The 21,749-nt window shown below is 38.1% G+C and overlaps 1 protein-coding gene across 1 annotated transcript; it reads right to left on the bottom strand.

Moving 5' to 3' along the window:
• Positions 1–2,377: 2,377 nt before the first annotated feature.
• LOC125145979 (NLR family CARD domain-containing protein 3-like) lies at positions 2,378–20,771 on the bottom strand (the record flags this gene model as incomplete). The annotated part of the gene is made up of 4 exons (XM_047821144.1): positions 2,378–2,418; positions 6,057–6,109; positions 18,576–20,343; positions 20,573–20,771. Coding segments are annotated over 4 exons (2,061 nt in total), but the record flags the coding sequence as incomplete, so codon positions are not given.
• Positions 20,772–21,749: the final 978 nt, after the last annotated feature.

Genomic DNA, 21,749 nt, shown 5'->3' with positions numbered 1-21,749 from the left:
GAAAATGTAACAATTTTGTTTTTAAAATAATTAAAACAATTTAGTTTTTAATATAATTAGAACCTGCAGGTGACAGTGACTACCCCTGAGACGCTGCTCCTCACACCATTATTAAACACACAGAGGAAACTCATTATAACGATCACTCTCGTGCCCGCGCACTGATTTGCATTGACTATTTATGGTTAAAAATGGGCGTGTACAGGGCGGGACTTGAGGCTGGTTCACATACGCACATCTGCAGGTGATCTGTGATTTATAAAGGGAACATTGCTTACAGGTTTGCGTACGCACCGTTTTATAAATAGGGATTTTTTTTGGCGTACGCCATTTTTGGCTTTTTTTGGGTTCTTTTCAAAGGTGCTATATAAATTAAAGTGATTTATTATTATTAGCTCATCTACTTATTCAATTCAATTTTATTTATATAGCACTTTTCACAATTGTTTCATTGTTTCATAGCAGCTTTACATTAATAAAAGCAGGAGAACACAGAAAAATCTGTGGACAACATAATAAGCAGAGTACAATGGCTAAGATTAAACCGTACTAGTGAGCGTAGTAATAACGTAACGCTTGATAATAATTTATCAAAGCCTTATTCAGTGTGATGGAGTTACTGTACACAACTTCACTCATATCTGCAGTCCATTTCAATTAAAAATTCAACTGTTTCCTAATCAGAGTACAACTGCATTTTTGGAGATGTGAATTAACTACTTGGATTGTAATTGTGATGTTTCAGCGGAGAGGTGAGTGTGTAATTGCTGTGGCGGGGACAAGTACGCCGCTCTAGTTGCCATGGTGACTCAGTGAATCTGTGATCGGTGGCGGGTCTGTTTGAGTGAGCCGTGAGCGCGCACATATCCAGGATTGGTTTCACCTGGCTTGATGAATCCATGTCTGCTCATCCTGGCATCGTCTTTGTGCATCCAATTAAGCCCGGAAGCACTGGTTTTGGCTTCATTGAGCTCAGCTCAGTCATTTATCCTGGATGTCTTAATTCTTATTTTGTGCAACAGGCCCCAGGTTAGGATTGTGTATAATAACCCAGGTTAGGATCATGGGTGTCGGAAGCAAATAAAAAGTGGGCGTGTCCTGTCTCGCCCACATATAATGGTTCCGACGCCCATGGATCTCAGGACGCAGCAGCGTGGTCAAAGCTGTAGGTAAAATGTGGAATGGAGTTTAATTTATTAGGGCATTCCTCAAGCAGAATGGATTTGACTGGTGGCGCTCTGAAAAGTAATTAAAAAAAGACATATGCGCTGAATAGAGACGTTAAAACTGGGTGGGTCCAATATTATTGGTCTTAAAAAGTGGGTGTGTCCTGTCCCACCCACACATAACGGTTCCGACGCCCATGTAGACAATAATTCTGTTAAAACCAAGGAACTTCTGTCAATACTGGAAAACTTTAACTTATGCAACATGTAAACTTTCACACCCACTCTCATGATCACACACTTGACCTGATCTGTTCACCTGCACTAAACTGGGTACCTGGTTAGAAGTACTGGAAAGATACCCTTACCTGCTGATTCAATACTATACCTGATTTGAAAACCTGCATTTTCCACAACGCTATACGGACGAATGTGTTTGCAGTAAAAATGTGCATTACACTCTGTGACACTGTCAGCTGGGTTGCTGCAGATTGTTTGGTGTTTAGCTCGACATTCACCTCTGGATGGTGACGAGCAGGTTGGCCACTCAAGTTGGTCGTATTGTCACAATATGGAATCAGTATATGACAGTGTTTACATACAGTTTTAGTCATGTCTGGTGCAGTTTTTGCAGCAGTGTGTAAAATCCAAAGTGTTTCCAAACTTGATATTTAAACCGTGAAGGTGCAGCATGAATCTTCAAAGAGAATCTTCTGCATCCACCAGGGTTTTAGTTCTCGCCCCAGCTTGAAACTGACATGATGTCATATACTATAGATAACAACAAATACATTGCGCCATTTGCTGGAATTAAATTGGTAACTTCCCTCCACCACCTCTTAGGAAAAGTAAAATAAGAAAATCGATTCTGGTGTAAAACAATCGATTTTAGAATTGTTTTAAAAAGAATTGCAATAGTTTGGTGAATTGATTTTTCCCCCCTCAGCCCTACTGGTCAGCTTCTGTCTCCACTATCATCACTAATGTCAGCTGTGAAGCCTAAACACTTTACCACAGAGCACAAACTCCCCCAGCCATCGTCACATAATATCTCTGGTAGTGATGCTCTTGGTCACTGTGTCTGTTTAATCCAAATGATGTATTAATGTTCAGTTACATCCCGAACAGCCAGAGAGACAACACAAGATTTATTTATCTACTATAATACACTTCATTGTGATTGATATTATCTCATCCATGGTGGATTCTTGTCACATGTCCAGTATTCCTGGGATAGACTCCAGATCCACAGCTGTGGTTGAACATGACATGATGTACACAGATGTACAGAGTTAAGAGCCAGTCTAGGGTTAGATTTCACAGAGTAATCAGTTCAGGATTCAAGGACTTGGTATATTTAATAGGACCAGAAATGACAGACACACAGAAAGGTTCCAACAAAAGAGTGTTGGTATATTGTTAAACACTGCTATGAGGATTGAGCCGAGCCTTTAATCTTTATTGTACTGGTTATCAGGAATATGGAATAGTATCATCAGTGTATAAAGATTTCTTTATTATAAAATGATAAACCCACACTACAGAAAACACTTCATGCAGAAGAATAAATATTGTATAAGACTTTTAACACTGTAAACATTGCTGGACATTTTAACAGGTTATTATGGGATGTTTATTTGTTTTAGACTTTTTGTCATTGTGATACACACTGGATCTCAATCTTGACAACACACACTACTTATTTTATATAAAAGTCCTATGAAATCAATTACAGACTGTTATTATTTAATAGAAAATTACATGACTAAGTGACTGCCTGGGAATCTCAGGTGCTGCGAGCTTTTGACAAAGACATTCATTTACTTTACTGTTTGAATTCTGTAACATCATTTTATTATTCAGTGAAAGCAGTCAGGACAGTGAAGCTCTCCTCCATTTCACTTTGTTTTTTCTTTTTAAACTACCTGACAGCAGATTAAAGCAGTCTAGAGGCTCGTGTAGAGGAAACTTAAAATATCACGAGTGTTTTTATATAATTATTATGTGCTTTTACAGTAAATTCCGTGAGAAAGAACAAAAGGTCCTTATACGAACTGTTAGGTTTGTACAGGCTAGAAAGATGGGAACTTTAGGTGTGTGTGTGTGTGTGTGTGTGTGTGTGTGTGTGTGTGTGTGTGTGTGTGTGTGTGTGTGTGTGTGTGTGCGCGCAGGTGCTCGATAAGAACTCGAAAATGGAATGTGGCCTTGGTGAGGTGATAACTCAGAGACATCTTCAGTAACCAGGGAGGATGCATGAACACACACACACACACACACAGACACACACACACACACACACGGGGTACAAATAAGAGCGCTGAAACAGTAGAATTTGCCTCTACACAGTGAAGTTTTAGCTCTCCTTTTTGTCAGTTTAGTAAATGTACATGACCCAACAGATAAAAAAGAAAAGAAAGAATTATTTAATCCTTTAAAAAGAATTTTAAAGAAGCTTAAAGAAATAATAATGATGGGACTTGCAGTGACTGTTTACAGCAAACTCCATATGGCAGATGGGATGGTTATTAAATCAGATACAGAGAGAAAAGAACTAAAGGATCTAATGAGTGAAAACATTAGAAATGAATGAAAAATTAAATGAATGAGGAAGATAATGTTTTAGTGATAATGATAAGATTTTTAATTAAATATTGTAGAAAGAAAGAAAGAAAGAAAGAAAGAAAGAAAGAAAGAAAGAAAGAAAGAAAAGAGAGAAGAGAAATAACAAGTAAAAGTACATTTTACAAAATTAGAGAATGAATTGGCCAAAGAGACAAAAATATAAAAAAGGGAGGAGAAAGAACTTGAGGGGGCAAAATGAATAAATAAAGCAAAATAAATGGTGGAAAGAGGGAAAAAAAGAAGTAAAATTATATAAAAATTAGATGCAACCAAGATAAAAAATGTCATGTGTAAATTAAGAAAGAAGAAATTAAAATATAGAAAAATAGAGTATAACAATGAAAGCAGCCATATTTATTCCACAAAAAAAAAAAAAAAAATACACACACACAAACAGGGTAAGCGTGGCATGTGCGGGACGGCTTGGGATGGGTATGGATTTTGGGACCATGTAATATTATAGCCCATTGTAATATGACGCCTGCGTTGGTCTATGCTATGCCATGGCCATGAGGGTTATCAGCGGCAGCTTTATAATACCTTATCATTAATAGTTGTATCAATATTACTGTTATTATTATTATTATTATTATTATTATTATTATTATTATTATTATTATTATAAGTACTACTATTATCATTACTATTAATGGCTGCAGAAGCATTATTATTGCTATTACTACTACTAGTTCTATTGGTCCTCTTTCTGATCCTTTAACCTCCCCTTCATTCTGGATGAAAGGAGTATATTTGTAAATATATTTATCATTACTACTACTGCTAATACTATTATTACTATTTCTTATTAATTGGATTTTTCAATATTATTATTATTATTATTATTATTATTATTATTATTATTATTATTATTATTATTATTATTATTGCTATTACTGTTGATATTGTCACCTTCCTCATACCCAATTTTACATTTTGTCTTGTGTGTCTTCATCGTTATTATTGTCATTATAATTATTATTATTAATATATTTTCCTCTTTGAAAAAAAAAATAGAAAAATAGATCAACTGCAAAAAAAAAAGAAGATTCCTTTAATGTTTAAAGGGCTTTTAATAAAGATTTTAAAAGTGTTTGGTGAAAAGGGTTTGAAAAGAAGAGACTTTTAAAGGAAAATAAATAAATCAAGATCACAACTGTGAGTCAATCATCTGTGGAGAAACAAATCTGAGTTACAATTAAAGAGGTAAAAATAATGTGTAAACATCTGTAACACATGGATGTGTATTTGTGTAATCAGTGTGATGATGTGATGATATCTCTGTGTTGTGTGTAGATGCTGAAGGATTTGACTTTGGATTGTAAAAGATGTTAAAGTGTGAAGTTGTAGCTGAGAGGATAAAAGGATGTGATCAGTCACAGTTATTGTTATGGATCTTCTACATCTGAATATGAATGATTCAGCTCCCAAACTGCTGGAAATGTGGGACGTGTTCTAACGCTTCACCACCATAACTGCTTTATCCTGGAAAAAAGGTCTGAGGAGAGACTCCTGTCCTACACCAGACCTGGTGAGTTTATTACCCTTAATGCTGAAAAACACAACAGGACAAAATTACAGACACATTTTAACAACAGAAACATAAATACACACATTAGATGTGACATTTTACAGCACACAGTGAATATTACACAATATCATACAGTAAAGAGACAGTAAGTCAGTAACTCACTGTAGTGTCTCCAGTTTACAGTGTGGATCCTTCAGTACATCAGAGAGCAGCTTCACTCCTGATTCTCCTGGATTATTATAGTTCAGATCCAGTTCTCTCAGGTGTGATGAGGAGTTTGACCTCAGAGCTGAAGCCAGAGCAGCACAACCTTCATCTGTAATACTGCAGTCCTGCATCCTGCAAGAAAGAAAACCTTCTCACACTTAACACACTCAGGTTTAGTATTGAAAACATGAACTACACAAAATCTTTATATACAGTACATTTACTCTCCATCTCACACACACAACAATGACAATATATCAGATCACTACAATTACAGTTACCACAGAGGAGAACTGGATGTTGTAGTGTTTATTAAAACTCTGTGTGTGTGTGTGTGTGTGTGTGTGTGTGTGTGTGTGTGTGTGTATATGTGTGTGTGTGTGTGTGTGTGTGTGTGTGTGTGTATGTGTACCTCAGTTTCTCCAGTGTACAGTGTGTATTCTTCAGCCCATCAGAGAGCAGCTTCACTCCTGAATCCTGCAGTTTATTGTAACTCAGGTTCAGTTCTCTCAGACTGGAGGAGTTTGAGCTGAGAACTGAGGACAGAACTCTACAGCTTTCCTCTGTCAGATTACAGTCACGCAGACTGGAAGAGAAATGATGAAATATCAGAACACAAACACAGCCATAATCCAGCTAAAGTTGAAGATGTAACATATGCCGAATGCTGTAAACGTAAATGTAAATGGCCACGCCCCCTCATTTTAAATTCACGGAGGAGGGGTTTATGTAAATATCGGGGTTAGTGACATCACCAACCCTGGAGGAATGTCGTGTAGTCCTTAGAAATGGATTTCTTTAAAAGCAAATATCTCCCTTTGCATAAAACCTTGAACGGTGTAACTTTGCAGATGTTGCTTATGCTCAAACAGGAACATTACACACTAGCTAAAGTTAGAAAAGTGAAATCGTGTTTTACTGCCCCTTTAACAACAACAAGAAGGTTGTTCACACTGGACATCACATTGTGACAGTTGTGACAGAGTTCCTCTACCCGACTGGTCTGAAGGCATCGCTCAGGCTGTTTGTCTCGGTTCTGGACTTTACCGAACCTTCTGCCCAGCTGAGGACGTCGCTCGGCTCTGTTGCTCGGCTTCGGCCTTGCCGTCATGTTGATTGCACACTGCTGTTTTTTTGTTAATAAATTGTGTGTGTTTATGGTGATTACACAGAGGACACGCCCCCTACAATTAGAGCTTAATTAGGACTATAATCTTTTATCCTGTTTCAGAGATGTGTCTGGTTTACGTCATCAGCAGTCGTGTTACAGACAGTCACATGTGTGTAATGAAAGTGACCGAGGTGGTTTATTTACTCCATCATTGTTTTTCCATAAAATGTGTTTGTAGAAGGAACTAAAAGTTGATAGATTGAGCACACGTAGTATAATAAAAAGTACTAATTATACAAAAGGACAGATGACAGAACTGAAAGTTTAGTGTTATTTAGTCTCTAAAAAAATTACAGCTTTTCTGTTTACTGTGTTTGTTGAAGGAAACGTAGCATGAACCCTGTCGAGTATTACAGACTAAACTTTATACATCACTAATATAGTGTGTGTGTGTGTGTGTGTGTGTGTGTGTGTGTGTGTGTGTGTGTGTGTGTGTGTGTGTGTACCTCAGTATCTCCAGTGTACAGTGTGGATCCTTCAGCCCATCAGAGAGCAGCTTCACTCCTGAATCCTGCAGTTTATTGCCACTCAGGTTCAGTTCTCTCAGTCTGGAGGAGTTTGAGCTGAGAACTGAGGACAGAACTCTACAGCTTTCCTCTGTCAGATCACACCGACACAGACTGGAAGAGAAATGATGAAATATCAGAACACTGATCTCAAACACACAAACACAGCCATAATCCAGCTAAAGTTGAAGATGTAACAGAAATGTCAGTGTGTTTGTGTCACACACACAAATCAGAGGACAGGACACCACAGAACTAACTATTACAACCCACCAATACTGAGACCATCATCAACTGAAACATTTGTAGAACTTATTCATTTTGTAACATTACTGATGATCTGAATTATTGTAATAATTCTCATTATTAATGTAATAATTCTCATTAATAACATGAAGGTTGTTCACACTGGACATCACATCGTGACAGTTGTGACAGAGTTTCACCTGTAAAAATGTTTTCAGATGTTCTCTTGTCTACAGTACAGTGACATGTTAACATCTCACAATGAACATGTGTATATGTTTTAATCAGTTACATCAGTTTAATCAGACATTTGTTCTAATAAAACAGTCATTTGATCGATTAAGTTTTGTGGATGATGGATGGATGGATGGACTAATGGATAGATTGATGGTCGGATGAGTTTACTGTTTAGAATATAAAGAGAGAGCGATGGAAGCACAAGTGTTAAAGTTTTTATATTAGATTTTCCAGGACATTGATTGCCTCATTAACAACATTAATTCAGGCTGTTGAGAGTTCCATGCAGATTACATCTATATAGGACAGAGTCCATGCTCTAATACAGACAGAGAGAGAGAGAGAGAGAGAGAGAGAGAGAGAGAGAGAGAGAGAGAGAGAGAGAGAATTAAAATAAACCAGCTGGTGATCAGGGTTGTGAGACGGATGTTGAATGTTGGAGCAAACAGTAACTGAATCCAGATTTAAAAAAAAAGGAACATTTTACAACTTGAGCATCTGTATGAATGTTTTTAATTAATTTGTGCTAAACATTTTTAATCTCAAATGTTACTTTATCAATAATCTCCATAAAAGATCCTAAAGATTAAAACATTTGTATAATGTCGTTAAAAGCAGAACAACAAAATGTGTTTTAGAGTACGAGGAGTTCTACATGACTGTCTAATCTTATTTCCTCAAGGTTTTGTAGTTTAACAGATTTATCTTTACACATATTAACAGATTAACTTTGTGGAGGACTGTATGTTATTATGGGATGTAGTTAATGGCTTGATAGGGCTAATAAATTCATCAAATTCAGTCATAAACTTTAACAAACGTGATTTTTTCAGCAAGGAGGAGTTCAACCTCTATTTGATGCAATTTTGACCTCTGCTGGAAACTTAATGTGTCATAACTTGGGTTTTCTTCCACATATTTGCCTGAAATTTACCAGGATTGTTCAAAATTATGATCTTTGTAAGTAAAATTTTGTCTATTTTCGTTGATCCATTTGTTTGTACCATTAAACCGGGGGGTCAGTTGGACCCGGCCACATTTAGTGGGGCAATAGGTCAAACTTTTGCCTTTTTCAGCACAATGAACATACAGACACAAAAATGCACACAAAATGTCCACTAACACACGCACCCAAAACACACACTCACACACCACACACACACACACACACACATGCACACATACACATACACAAATAGGGCATTGCATTTCATTAGGCCTCCAGGAAAAAAAAAAGCTACATATTTGTAAATATTTCACACTTTTATTATGCCCTTGCCTAGTAGAGGGCAAAATATGATCTACCAACATGATGCTACACACACACACACACACACACACACACACACACACACACACACACACACACACACACACACACACACACAAGCATTGGGCATTGCAATTCATTAGGCCTCCAGAAAAAACAAAAGCTACTCATTTATAAATATTTCATACTTGTTATATGCATTTGTCCAGCTGGGGGAAATTGCTTCTTTACCAACAAGCTTCACACACACACACACACACACACACGCACACGCACACATACACATACAGTACATTCACACACAGACAATATAGACATTACAAGTGTAAAATTTTCACAAATGTAAGGTTGATCACACAGAGGTGATCATTTTATCATTTTTGATTTATAAACACACAAGTCAATTTGGTTTTATTATTTGCTGACATTAAAAATGGTCAAAATGGTTTCAGAACAATCTCCTGGCTTTGAAATATACCAGTCTGTAATTGTGCATCAACTTTTGTGCCTCTATAGTGAAAATAATTCAAATTTTTTTTTTTTTTTTTTTTTACTAAAAATTAGGCGTTTTTGCATACTAATGAGGTTTATTATACCAAATATTAAAAAAAAAATCTTTGCAAAAAAAAAAATCTTTGCAAAATATATGTTAATATGTTGGAAACAAGTTAGACTAAAGTTAAAAGAAAAAAAATGGCTATCATATATACTTCATTTTTTATAAGCAGTCAAAACAGACAAGGTCAAGTTGACTCAGCGCTCCTAATTTGTATTAGGAAAGGAAAACAGGAGGGTTAAATGAGACAGTGCTTTTAAACAATATATAAGGTGAGTGAATCAACATAACTGAGCAAGCTGCTGTTCGGCACTAAACAACACACACACACACACACACACACACACACACACACACACACACACACACACACACACACACACACACACACACACACACAAAAGACAAGTCAGAACATAAAAAACACAAACAACAACAGAAATGTAAACTACATAATAACCCCAAACTGGACTGTGACCAATATGGACCACTCAAAAAGGTTCCAGTCCAACAGTGTAAACTAACCAATAACTTGTAAGAGGTAGATCTGTATAATAAAACTACATACAGTGAAATACAGTACAATGGAATGACCAAAATAAACTAGCTACCTTAACAATAGCATTCATGGTTTAGCTGAGAGCTGCTTACTAATGTTATGAGTACTGAACTGAGTGACACAAATCATAATGTACATGGAGCTGAGCATTACAAAGGTTCAATAAAAAGTCAGTTTACTGTAGTGTTTATAAGGAGCTGATCAGTTCTCCACTCTATAGTGACCCCAGCTAGCAGGTCCAGTAAAGCCCAGTCAGCCCAGTGTGCTAGAACCAGTCCAGGCCTTTATTAAACACTTATAGATGAGTGTATCAAGCATTCTTATTGTATCAGGCCAAAGCTAGGCATTAACCTATAGCAGCCTGAACTAACAAATGTTATGAATAAAAGACAAAAGAAAAGTTAATTCACTGCACTATGATGTATGAGACCTGGCTGGTCTAAAGTTCAGTATTACATTTACATTACATATACATTTACAGCATGTGACAGACCCCTTATCCAGAGCGACGTACATAAGTGCTTAAATCTCTAACACTGAATACATTAATGCTGCTCACAAGGTTACAGACTTAAGATACCATGAGTTTAAAACTTTTGTTCAAAGTTACAATGAAAAAGTGTCAAAGGGTTTTTTTGTTTTTTTTAAATGCAAAGGATAAGGAAAGAAGTGCTAGTTGAAATGTTTCCTGAATAAGTAGGTCTTCAACCGCCGCTTGAAAATAGCCAGTGACTCAGCTGTCCGGACCTCTAGGGGAAGTTCATTCCACCACCTTGGTGCCAGAACAGAGAAGAGTCTTGTAAAAAACTTGTCTCTTACCCTGAGAGATGGTGGAACCAGTCGAGCAGTGCTGTAGATCTGAGGTTACGGGGTGCAGTGCGAGGAATGATGAGGGCTTTGAGGTAAGAGGGAGCTGGTCCATTTTTGGCTTTGTAGGCCAGCATCAGTGTTTTGAATCGAATGCGTGCAGCTACCGGAAGCCAGTGGAGGGATCGCAGCAGCGGGGTGGTATGCGAGAACTTTGGCAGGTTGAAAACAAGCCGTGCAGCTGCATTTTGGATGGCCGGCTTGCAGTATGGAGCAAGTTTTGTAAAAGGCTGCAGCTCCACATACAAAGCATTGTTAGTGGTCCATGGTTAGCTTGGAGGTCGATGCTCTGCTCTGATGTCAAGTTCAGAAATCTTTCCACATCCTTGGAAGAGTTAAAGGTGCAAAAGGGGTCACTGTCTGTGACTGAGTACAGTGGACTTTCCTCATAAAGAAATGACTTTCTCACATAAACAGCCATTTAAAGAAGAATGAAACGTCCATTGCATGTTTTCTGTTTGTGATTTCCAGTCAAATATTTACGGAACTTTTAAATCACATAAAAACACAACCAACATTCACTAAGTTACCTTAATCTTGGCCTAGTAACATCTCTGAACAATTACAGGAGCCTGAAGATGCTGACTGGTGATGTCAGTAATAATTTAGTACATGATGACTGCAGTGAAATGGATGAAGACTTGCCTGATTTGGTTGTTCAGAATTGAGGTGCAATGTTATTAAAACTAGAACATCTTGTACATGAACCTTCTTCAGCTATTGATGGTGTTTTTAGATGAACTGCATTACTATGTAAAGTCTGTCAGTTCCTCTCACAGCATGTGTTTAAGGAACATAATATCAATGTTGATGAACCTATGAATGAAATCACAACTCCCATCATTACAGCTACACTGCATTCAGCCATAGGCAGAGGGGGTCATTTATGTTGCCCATAAGTACAAGCAGCTTTACCAGGACAAGTTTAGTGTTGTGGAATACTGAATAATGTCATGATGAAAAACAGACCAGCACATTTCAGTATGTTCAATATTAAAATATCTGCAGCAGGTCTTTGTTAAGAAAGACATTGTTGACAAAGTTGTTGTTACCCATGAGATGATGACATTAACTTACATCTGGATTTTGTCTTTTATTCCTCATGCAGAACTCATAATGTACACATTTGGTCCTGTGTGTGTGTGTGCGTGGATGGTGTGTGTGTGTGTGTGTGTGTGTGTGTGTGTGTGTATACCTCACTTTCTCCAGTGTACAGTGTGGATCCTTCAGCCCATCAGAGAGCAGCTTCACTCCTGAATCCTGCAGTTTATTGTGACTCAGGTCCAGTTCTCTCAGTCTGGAGGAGTTTGAGCTGAGAACTGAGGACAGAACTCTACAGCTTTCCTCTGTCAGATCACACTGATACAGACTGGAAGAGAAATGATGAAGTGTTTGATTTATTTCTCTGATAGTGAATTGAGGTGTTTCCATCAGTGAGAAATAAAGTGTGGACCTGAACACAAGGTTCTAATATCAGGATAAAAATATAACATGAACATCTGTGTATAAAGTTGGACTGCTCTTGGACAGATCCATGTGTCTCAGCTCATATGAGACTGAGATGTATTTAACTTTCTGTAAGAAGATAATAACAGAGACGTCACTCTGAACAAACACGTCTCTTTATTTCTAGCAGAGAGATGTTCATACAGTGTGTTCAGCAGCTCTGGGGAAAGTTCTGCTGGAGAACATTTACACATTAACACACTGTCCTTTACTGCTTCATTACAGTGTGTTCAGTGTGTAGATCTGTGTACATTGTACACACTTTTACTTTGTGTTACAAACATTTTTCAGGCATAGTTTTTCTTAGAGAATTCACAGATTTTCTCTCAGACCTATTAGTTAACTTTTACAAAGCATTAATTGTAGAAGACTTTAACATTCATGTTGACGACACAAACGACGCTTTAGGACTCACATTTATGGACTTACTAAACTCACTTGGGCTCAAACAAAACATCACTAGTGCAACTCATCGACGTAACCACACGCTAGATTTAATAATATCATACAGAATAGATGTCACTGATATAGATATCATACCTCAAAGTGATGACATCACAGACCATTACGTCATACTGTACACACTACCAGTAGTACAGACTAACTGTGTCTCACCACGTTATCGACTCGGTAGAACTATTATTCTGACCACTAAAGACAGATACACAAATAACCTGCCTGATCTGTCTGGACTTCTTAATGTACCCTCAAACTCAAACGACCTAGATGCAATGACTAACAGCATAGACGCTATATTCACTAGCACATTAGACACTGTTGCCCCAGTAAGATTACATAAGGTTAGAGATAAAACACTTGCACCATGGTATAATAGTCATACTCACACCCTCAATAGGGAGACCCGTAACCTCGAACGGAAATGGAGAAAAACTAAATTAGAGGTTTTTAGAATTGCGTATAAGGACAGTATGTCCAGCTATAGACAGGCTCTAAAAGCTGCTAGGGCTCTGAGCACCTGAGCAAACTCATAGGAAATAACCAGAACAATCCCAGGTTTTTATTTAGCACAGTGGCTAGTTTAACAAAAAATCAGAAATCTGAACACACTATTCCATCACATTTCAGTAGTGAGGACTTTATGAGATTCTTCACTGATAAAATCGAAAGTATCAGGAATAAAATAGGTGACGCTCAACATACGAGAGCAACCAGTGACACAATCTCACCTAAGGCTTTACACAGCTTTACAAGTACAGGACGGGAAGAGTTAGATAAACTTATTACTACAGCTACATTAACAACATGTTCACTAGACCCCATCCCAACTAAACTACTGAAAGAAGTGTTACATAAAGCTGGTGAGCCTCTTCTTAATATCATTAACTCCTCGTTATCTTTAGGTTACGTCCCGAAGTCTTTTAAGTTGGCAGTTATTAGGCCACTCATCAAAAAAACCTAACTTAGATCCTAATGAACTACCAAATTACAGACCTATCTCACACCTCCCGTTTATGTCTAAAATACTAGAAAAGGTTGTGTCTGTTCAACTGAGCTCCTTCTTACAGGAGAACAACATCCTTGAAGAGTTTCAGTCAGGTTTCAGGCCCCATCATAGCACAGAAACTGCACTTGTTAAAGTTACAAATGACTTGTTCTTAGCTTCGGACCAAGACTGTATGTCACTATTAGTTCTACTTGACCTTAGTGCTGCATTCGACACTATAGATCACAACATTCTTCTAGATCACTTACAAAACTACACAGGTATTCATGGTCAGGCTTTAAGTTGGTTTAGATCCTACCTGTCTGATCGACACCATTTTGTAGAATTAAATGGTGAATCCTCCAGTTTATTACCAGTTAATTATGGGGGGATCAGTTCTAGGACCTCTGCTTTTCTCGATATACATGCTTCCATTAGGGAACATTATTAGAAGACATGGGATTAGTTTCCATTGTTATGCTGATGACACACAGTTATATATCTCATCAAAACCAGATGAAATAGCCACAGTGTCCAAATTAACTCGGTGCCTTAGAGAGATAAAAGACTGGATGAGCTGCAACTTTCTATTGTTAAACTCCGATAAGACAGAAATACTACTCATAGGTCCAAAAACCAGTGCACATAAACTCTCACAAATTAACTCCCATTTAGACGGATGTTCTGTTACTAGTAGCTCGACAGTGAAAGACCTGGTGTTTATTAGACAGTAACTTGTCTTTTAAAAATCATATCGCCCATACTACCAAAACAGCCTTCTTCACCTTAGAAACATTGCCAAGCTGAGAAACATCCTGTCTGTATCTGATGCTGAGAAGCTAGTTGATGCCTTCATGACCTCTAGACTGGACTATTGTAATGCATTACTAGGTGGTTGTCCTGCATCTTTAATAAATAGGTTACAGTTAGTCCAAAATGCAGCTGCCAGAGTTCTCACTAGGACAAGAAAGTATGACCTTTAACCCCAATGTTATCATCTCTACACTGGCTACCTGTTAAGTTTAGAACTGATTACAAACTGCTGCTACTTACGTACAAGGCTCTTAATGGTTTAGCTCCCATGTATCTAACTAGTCTTCTAACACGTTACAATCCTTCACGCTCTCTGAGATCACAAAACTCAGGACTTCTGCTAGTTCCCAGAATATCTAAGTCTACTAAAGGTGGTAGAGCGTTTTCTTATTTAGCTCCCAAACTTTGGAATAGTCTTCCTGATAGTGTTCGGGGCTCAGACACACTTTCCCAGTTTAAATGTAGATTAAAAACTCATCTCTTTAGTCAGGCGTACACATAATACATCCCATAATATCATGCACCAGTACATCAGACCAGCACATTTTTATGAACAGCAGATATGTTAATCCCTTTCCACTGCTTTTCTCTTTGTACCCATCCCAAGGCATCCAGACACTGTACCAGCTCCCAACGTCCTCTGTGGGACGAAGCCTTTGGACCTCCACTGAGCCGAGGCCGACTCTAAGAATCCTGAGACATCTCCAGTTAGACTCTGTGGTACTCAGGAGATCTGAAGTCCATGAACCTCACACCAATACAACATTTAACTGACTGTATATTACAATCACACCCCCAGTGTCACCCATATGAGGATGAGGTTCCCCCTTGAGTCCGGTTCCTCTCAAGGTTTCTTCCTTTACCAATTTAAGGCAGTTTTTCCTTGCCACTGCTGCCTGAGTCACCTCAGACTTGCTCATAGGGGAATAAATATATACACTTTGTGAACTATATACATCTAATAATAATCTAGAATTTTTATTCTGTTAATTCTTATTTCTTTTATTATTCCTTATTTCCTTTATCATTAATTATGTTTACCTTCTGCTCTGTGTTTATGTTCTGTAAAGCTGCTTTGTGACAATGTCTATTGTAAAAAGCGCTATACAAATAAACTTGAATTTAATTGAATAGTTTTGCTCCCATCGAACAACAGAAACAGGTCTATAAGCAGCTCCATGAGGACAGATAACAGCAGAGAAATTAATTTATTGTCCTCACTGTACAATAGGAGTAGTGTGTGTGTCAGTTCAGTTCTCTCAGACTGGAGGAGTTTGAGCTGAGAACTGAGGACAGAACTCTACAGCTTTTCCCTGTCAGATTACACCGACACAGACTGGAAGAGAAATGATGAAATATCAGAACACTGATCTCAAACACACAAACACAGCCATAATCCAGCTAAAGTTGAAGCTGTAACAGAAATGTCAGTGTGTTTGTGTCACACACACAAATCAGAGGACAGGACACCACATCAGCACATTTACAGGAGCAGGGACGTCTTTCTGCACTCCACAATCTCTCAGCTACAATTTATTATAAGACCATTAGGTCATGTACATAACACACACATGTGAGAGCGAGCAGCCTACAAACACTACACTCTGATCTGTGTTCAAGTTTCTACACCCAACACTGCAGATACAGTGCATTTTATTACAGAACATAAAGAATTATACAGCTGTACACTACCAGGTAATAACATGACAATACTAGTCGTACTTTACACTCAGTTATATGTTGGATTTCACAGAGACACTAAAACAGTTGGTGTGTGTTGTTCTCTGTGCTCGTACACGTACAAATCTGTCACCTCCAGACCTCTGATTTTACACACACACTGGTTCAGGTGTTTGGTGTGGACCTGAATACAGGTGGAGTGTTCACATACGTCCAAACACATCCAAACTAAAGAGAAAGGTTTTTAACGATTCTTGATCATGATTTGTATTTTTTATAAAATATAGATGTGTAAAAATCTCTCATCGATCATAAACAATGTAAATAAAGGATATTAGAAAGAACATTATACTGTTTACTACAGATGTCACTGTTACTATTTCAACACAACTTAGTGAACCCTTCTTTCTCCACAGAGTAAATGGGATCATGTCTTTCATGCCTCCACAACTGAGAAGTGAACGTGGGGTTTTCTTCTCAAATCTGAGCTCCTTCCCTGTTTACAGAGTGACGTCACATCAGCACGACTGCACACAGCATCAGAAATAAACAAAGTCAAACTTCTTACCTTTAAATGAGTCACACTGTATATACACAAGTATTAGCTTTAGATGGATCAACATACAGACATTCGTTTGTTCAATCTAAAACACTGACTATACACATAGCAGGAAATCTAACCCACCTTGTAGGTACAAATCTAACACAACACTACTGTGTGTTACACTAAAGGATTTGTGTAGGTGGGCTTCAGGGGGCTATAAGTGACATGGTAGAATGTAGTGTACCAATGTGTAATATTTTATCAGTACATAATGATGAACAGAGAACAAAACCAGTCTGTTATTAATGTTATACAACAAAAATATAGATTCACTACAGCTGCTTATAAACACAAACACAGTCCACAGCTTAATGTCTCCAAAATCCACAGAAAGGTTCCAAAGAACGAAACCTGACGTCTCTTCAACAGTAACGGTGATAAACCTGACCGACCGTCACGTGCAACCGTCTTTGTGTTCACCGTCTGTTTTTACCACATCCACCATCTTCTGATGCAGTGAACCAGACAAAAAACTGTCTATAATTCAACCACAACAGATTAACAACAATCACGGCCCAAGAACAAGAATGTGGTCATTAACAGTTTGGTGTCTTTGTCGAGCTCCAAGTAGAACAAAACAGGACTTTTTAATAACAGCGGTCACGACACTACACTCACCTGTGACACATTATTCATCCTCTCTCTTTTTACCTGCTTGTACACTTGATAAGCAAAGAACAAAGAACCCCATCAAAATAAAAGTCTTCATATAAGTCCCATTTAAACTCCATCCTCTACAAACAAGTCAGTGTTAGAGAAAGAAAATCTTCATCACACATCTGAGTTCGCTGCCTAGCTTGTTTCTAACATAATAAGAAGATAAAGCTGAACATTTTCCCACTTCGTTTGTCCAATGTGTCGAGGTCCAAAATGATGGTTGATGTTTTATTGACCAAGAGCTCAGTCCTTGGTAAAGTTTAGCAGTAGTGCAGACTGAAGGAGACTTTTGTTTTTCCTTCGTATTGGGTTAAAGTTTTAAAAAGCATTTATATTTTATTTTTATTAGAAAGAACAATTGAGTAAAAAAGCCATGACAGAGTGAATCTCCCCACAACACTGTGTCACACACAACAAAAGATGAGGAACTTCAACATAAAGACATACTTGAAGGACATTAGAGTGTTTTAATATTTACTTTTTATAGTTTCTATCCATATTGATCCCATTTTGTCAGTCTGATGTTTTTCTCATCTGTGAGAGTTTTGTTAAATGTCACTTTCAATATAAACAGAACAGAAAAAGTCTTTCACTGGTGTTTAGTTCAGAAATGTCTTTAGTTCTTAAATGCATGCAGTTATTTTGTAGAGATATTTTTACATAAATTTTAGAGAACACTTAATTTTTCATGATTCATATATAAAAGCTATAAAATGCCTCATATGATGTTATAAGATTTTGTCCATGTGGCCCAGCCCTCAGTTCAGATATAACATGTTAGTGTAAAAAGTGACACAATCTTCTGTAAAAGTACCAGAGGTTTGTGTAAAGATGATTAGAGGAACTATTAACACACATTAATCCAAACAGTACAGTTCAGTGTTACATTAAAATAATAAACCATGCAGTAATACAGTTATAAATAAAAATACTCACTCAGCTTTTCTGGAGGCTTTGACCACTGGCAGCAGCTTCAGAAGACCTTCATGTGATGGATCATATTTACTCAGATTAAACTCATCCAGCTCCTGTTCTGAGGTCAGTAACACAAACACCAGAGCTGACCACTGAGCTGGAGAGAGACTGGTTACACTGAGACTGTAACCTTCTCTGTTCAGGTAAGTTTGTACTTCCTGCTCTAGAGAATCATCATTCAGTTCATTCAGACAGTGGAACAGATTGATGGATTTCTCTGGAGATGGATTCTCCCTGATCTTCTCCTTGATGTACTCCACTGTTTCCGGTTTGCTGTGAGATCTGCTTCCTGTCTGTGGCATTAGGTCTCGTAAAAGAGTTTGATTGGTCTTCAGTGAGAGACCCAGAAGGAAGCGGAGGAACAGGTCCAGGTGTCCATTCTCACTCTGTAAGGCCTTGTCCACTGCACTCCTGAGGAGATCAGACAGGTTTGGATTTCTGAAGAAACTTTTAAGATCTTGCTTCACTAACACATTTTTCTTTTTTGAGATGAAATACAGAAATGTGTATAAAGCAGCCAGAAACTCCTGAACACTCAGATGTACGAAGCTGAACACCTTCCCCAGGTGAAGCCCGAACTCCTCTCTGAAGATCTGGGTACACACTCCTGAGTACACTGACACTTCTCTGACATCAATGCCACACTCTCTCAGGTCTTCCTCATAGAAGATCAGGTTTCCTTTCTCCAGCTGGTGGAAAGCCAGTTTTCCCAGTGCCATGATAGTCTCTCTGGTCTGCTGAGGATCAGTGTCATGTTTCTGATGGTACTTTTGGTCCTTGTGTTTGATCTGAAAGATCAGGAAGTGTGTGAACATTTGAGTCAGAGTCTTGGGGATCTCTCCACCCTCTGCTCCACCCAACATTCTCTCTAGAACAGTAGCTGAGATCCAGCAGAAGACTGGGATGTGACACATGATGTAGAGGCTTCTTGAAGACTTCAGGTGTGTGATGATTTTATTGGCCAGGCTCTGATCACTGATCCTCTTCCTGAAGTACTCCTCTTTCTGAGGATCACTGAAGCCTCGTACCTCTGTTACCTGGTCTACACACTCAGGAGGGATCTGATTGGCTGCTCCTGGTCTTGTGGTTATCCAGAGGAGAGCAGAGGGAAGCAGATTCCCCTTGATGAGGTTCGTCAGCAGCACATCCACTGAGGCTGACTCTGTCACATCACAGAATATCTCATTTTTCTGGAAATTTAGAGGAAGTCGACACTCATCCAGACCATCAAAGATCAACACCACTTTGTAGGAGTCACAGTCTATTGATTCTAGTTCTCTTATTTCTGGGAAAAAGTGATGAAGAAGTTCCATCAGACTGAGATTTTGCTGCTTCATCAGATTCAGCTCTCTAAAGGGAAGTGGGAACATGAAGGTGACGTCCTGATTTACTTCTCCTTCAGCCCAGTCCAGGATGAACTTCTGCACAGAGACTGTTTTTCCAATTCCAGCAACTCCTTTAGTCAGCACAGTTCTGATGGACTTGTCTTTAAAGATCTCATTACATTTGATGGGTTTCTCCTGTGTTGCTGGTCTCCTGGACGCTGCCTCAATCTGTCTCACCTCATGTTCATTATTGACGTCTCCACTCCAACCCTCTGTGATGTAGAGCTCAGTGTAGATCTCATTCAGAAGTGCTGAGCTTCCATGCTGTGAGATTCCTTCATTAATTCTTTTAAACTTCTCTCTCAGATTGGACTTCAACTTTGTCTGATACACAGAGGCGAGTTCTAATAAACAAAGTAATATCTAGTTTAGTAATAAATAGTTATAATGCAAAATCATACAAACGCTGCTATTAATTCCTGACTGATGGACTAAATATTATTGAAGCTGGACCATGAACAGATACAACATGATATTAAAATTAAATGTAAAACTAAAAGTCTTCACATCTAAAACTATTTCCTCTCTCTAAAGTGAAGCTGATGGAATAAAGTCATGACTCAGAGCTCTTACTGTTGTGCAGTGTGTTAGCGAGATCTGGGTGGTTCATGTTCTTCAGGACGTGCAGTGTGATCTTCAGCGCTCCGTCTCTGACACTGTGCAGATCCTCCTCATCCTCCCCCTCCCTCTCAGTGCATGCTGGGTAATCTGGACTCAGGAGCTTCCTAAACCTCTTCAGCTCGTTCTTTATCAGAGTGATGACTTTGTGTTCCAGCTCCTGGTTAGAAACACACAGGAACAGATCTAAATATTATCATGTTACAGTGAGAGAGACTTTTATTTTATCACAAGAATAAAAGTCTCTTTTTATTATCACATTTAAAACTCATACAACTGATTACCCATAATGCTGCTGCACATCAAGACATGACAAGGGATCACAACACACACATTACACACAACACACACATTACACACTTTAAACACAACACACATTACACACTTTAATCACAACACACACATTACACACTTTAAACACAACACACACATTACACACACATTACACACTTTAAACACAACACACACATTACACACTTTAAACACAACACACACAACACACACATTACACACAACACACACATTACACACTTTAAACACAACACACACATTACACACTTTACAAACAACACACACATTACACACTTTAAACACAACACACACAACACACACATTACACACTTTACAAACAACACACACATTACACACTTTAAACACAACACACACATTACACACTTTACAAACAACACACACATTACACACTTTAAACACAACACACATTACACACTTTAAACACAACACACACATTACACACTTTAAACACAACACACATTACACACTTTAAACACAACACACACATTACACACTTTAAACACAACACACACATTACACACACATTACACACAACACACACATTACACACTTTAAACACAACACACATTACACACTTTAAACACAACACACACATTACACACTTTAAACACAACACACATTACACACTTTAAACACAACACACACATTACACACTTTAAACACAACACACACATTAAACACAGCACACACATTACACACTTTATACACAACACACATTACACACTTTAAACGCCAACACACACACTACACACTTTAAACACAACACACACATTACACACTTTAAACACAACACACACTTTAAACACAACACACACATTAC

Source organism: Tachysurus fulvidraco, chromosome 12 (genome assembly GCF_022655615.1).
Source record: "Tachysurus fulvidraco isolate hzauxx_2018 chromosome 12, HZAU_PFXX_2.0, whole genome shotgun sequence".
Taxonomy (NCBI): Eukaryota; Metazoa; Chordata; class Actinopteri; order Siluriformes; family Bagridae; genus Tachysurus; species Tachysurus fulvidraco.
Note: the sequence above shows the minus strand (reverse complement) of the source record. Positions and strands in the feature narration are given on the sequence as shown.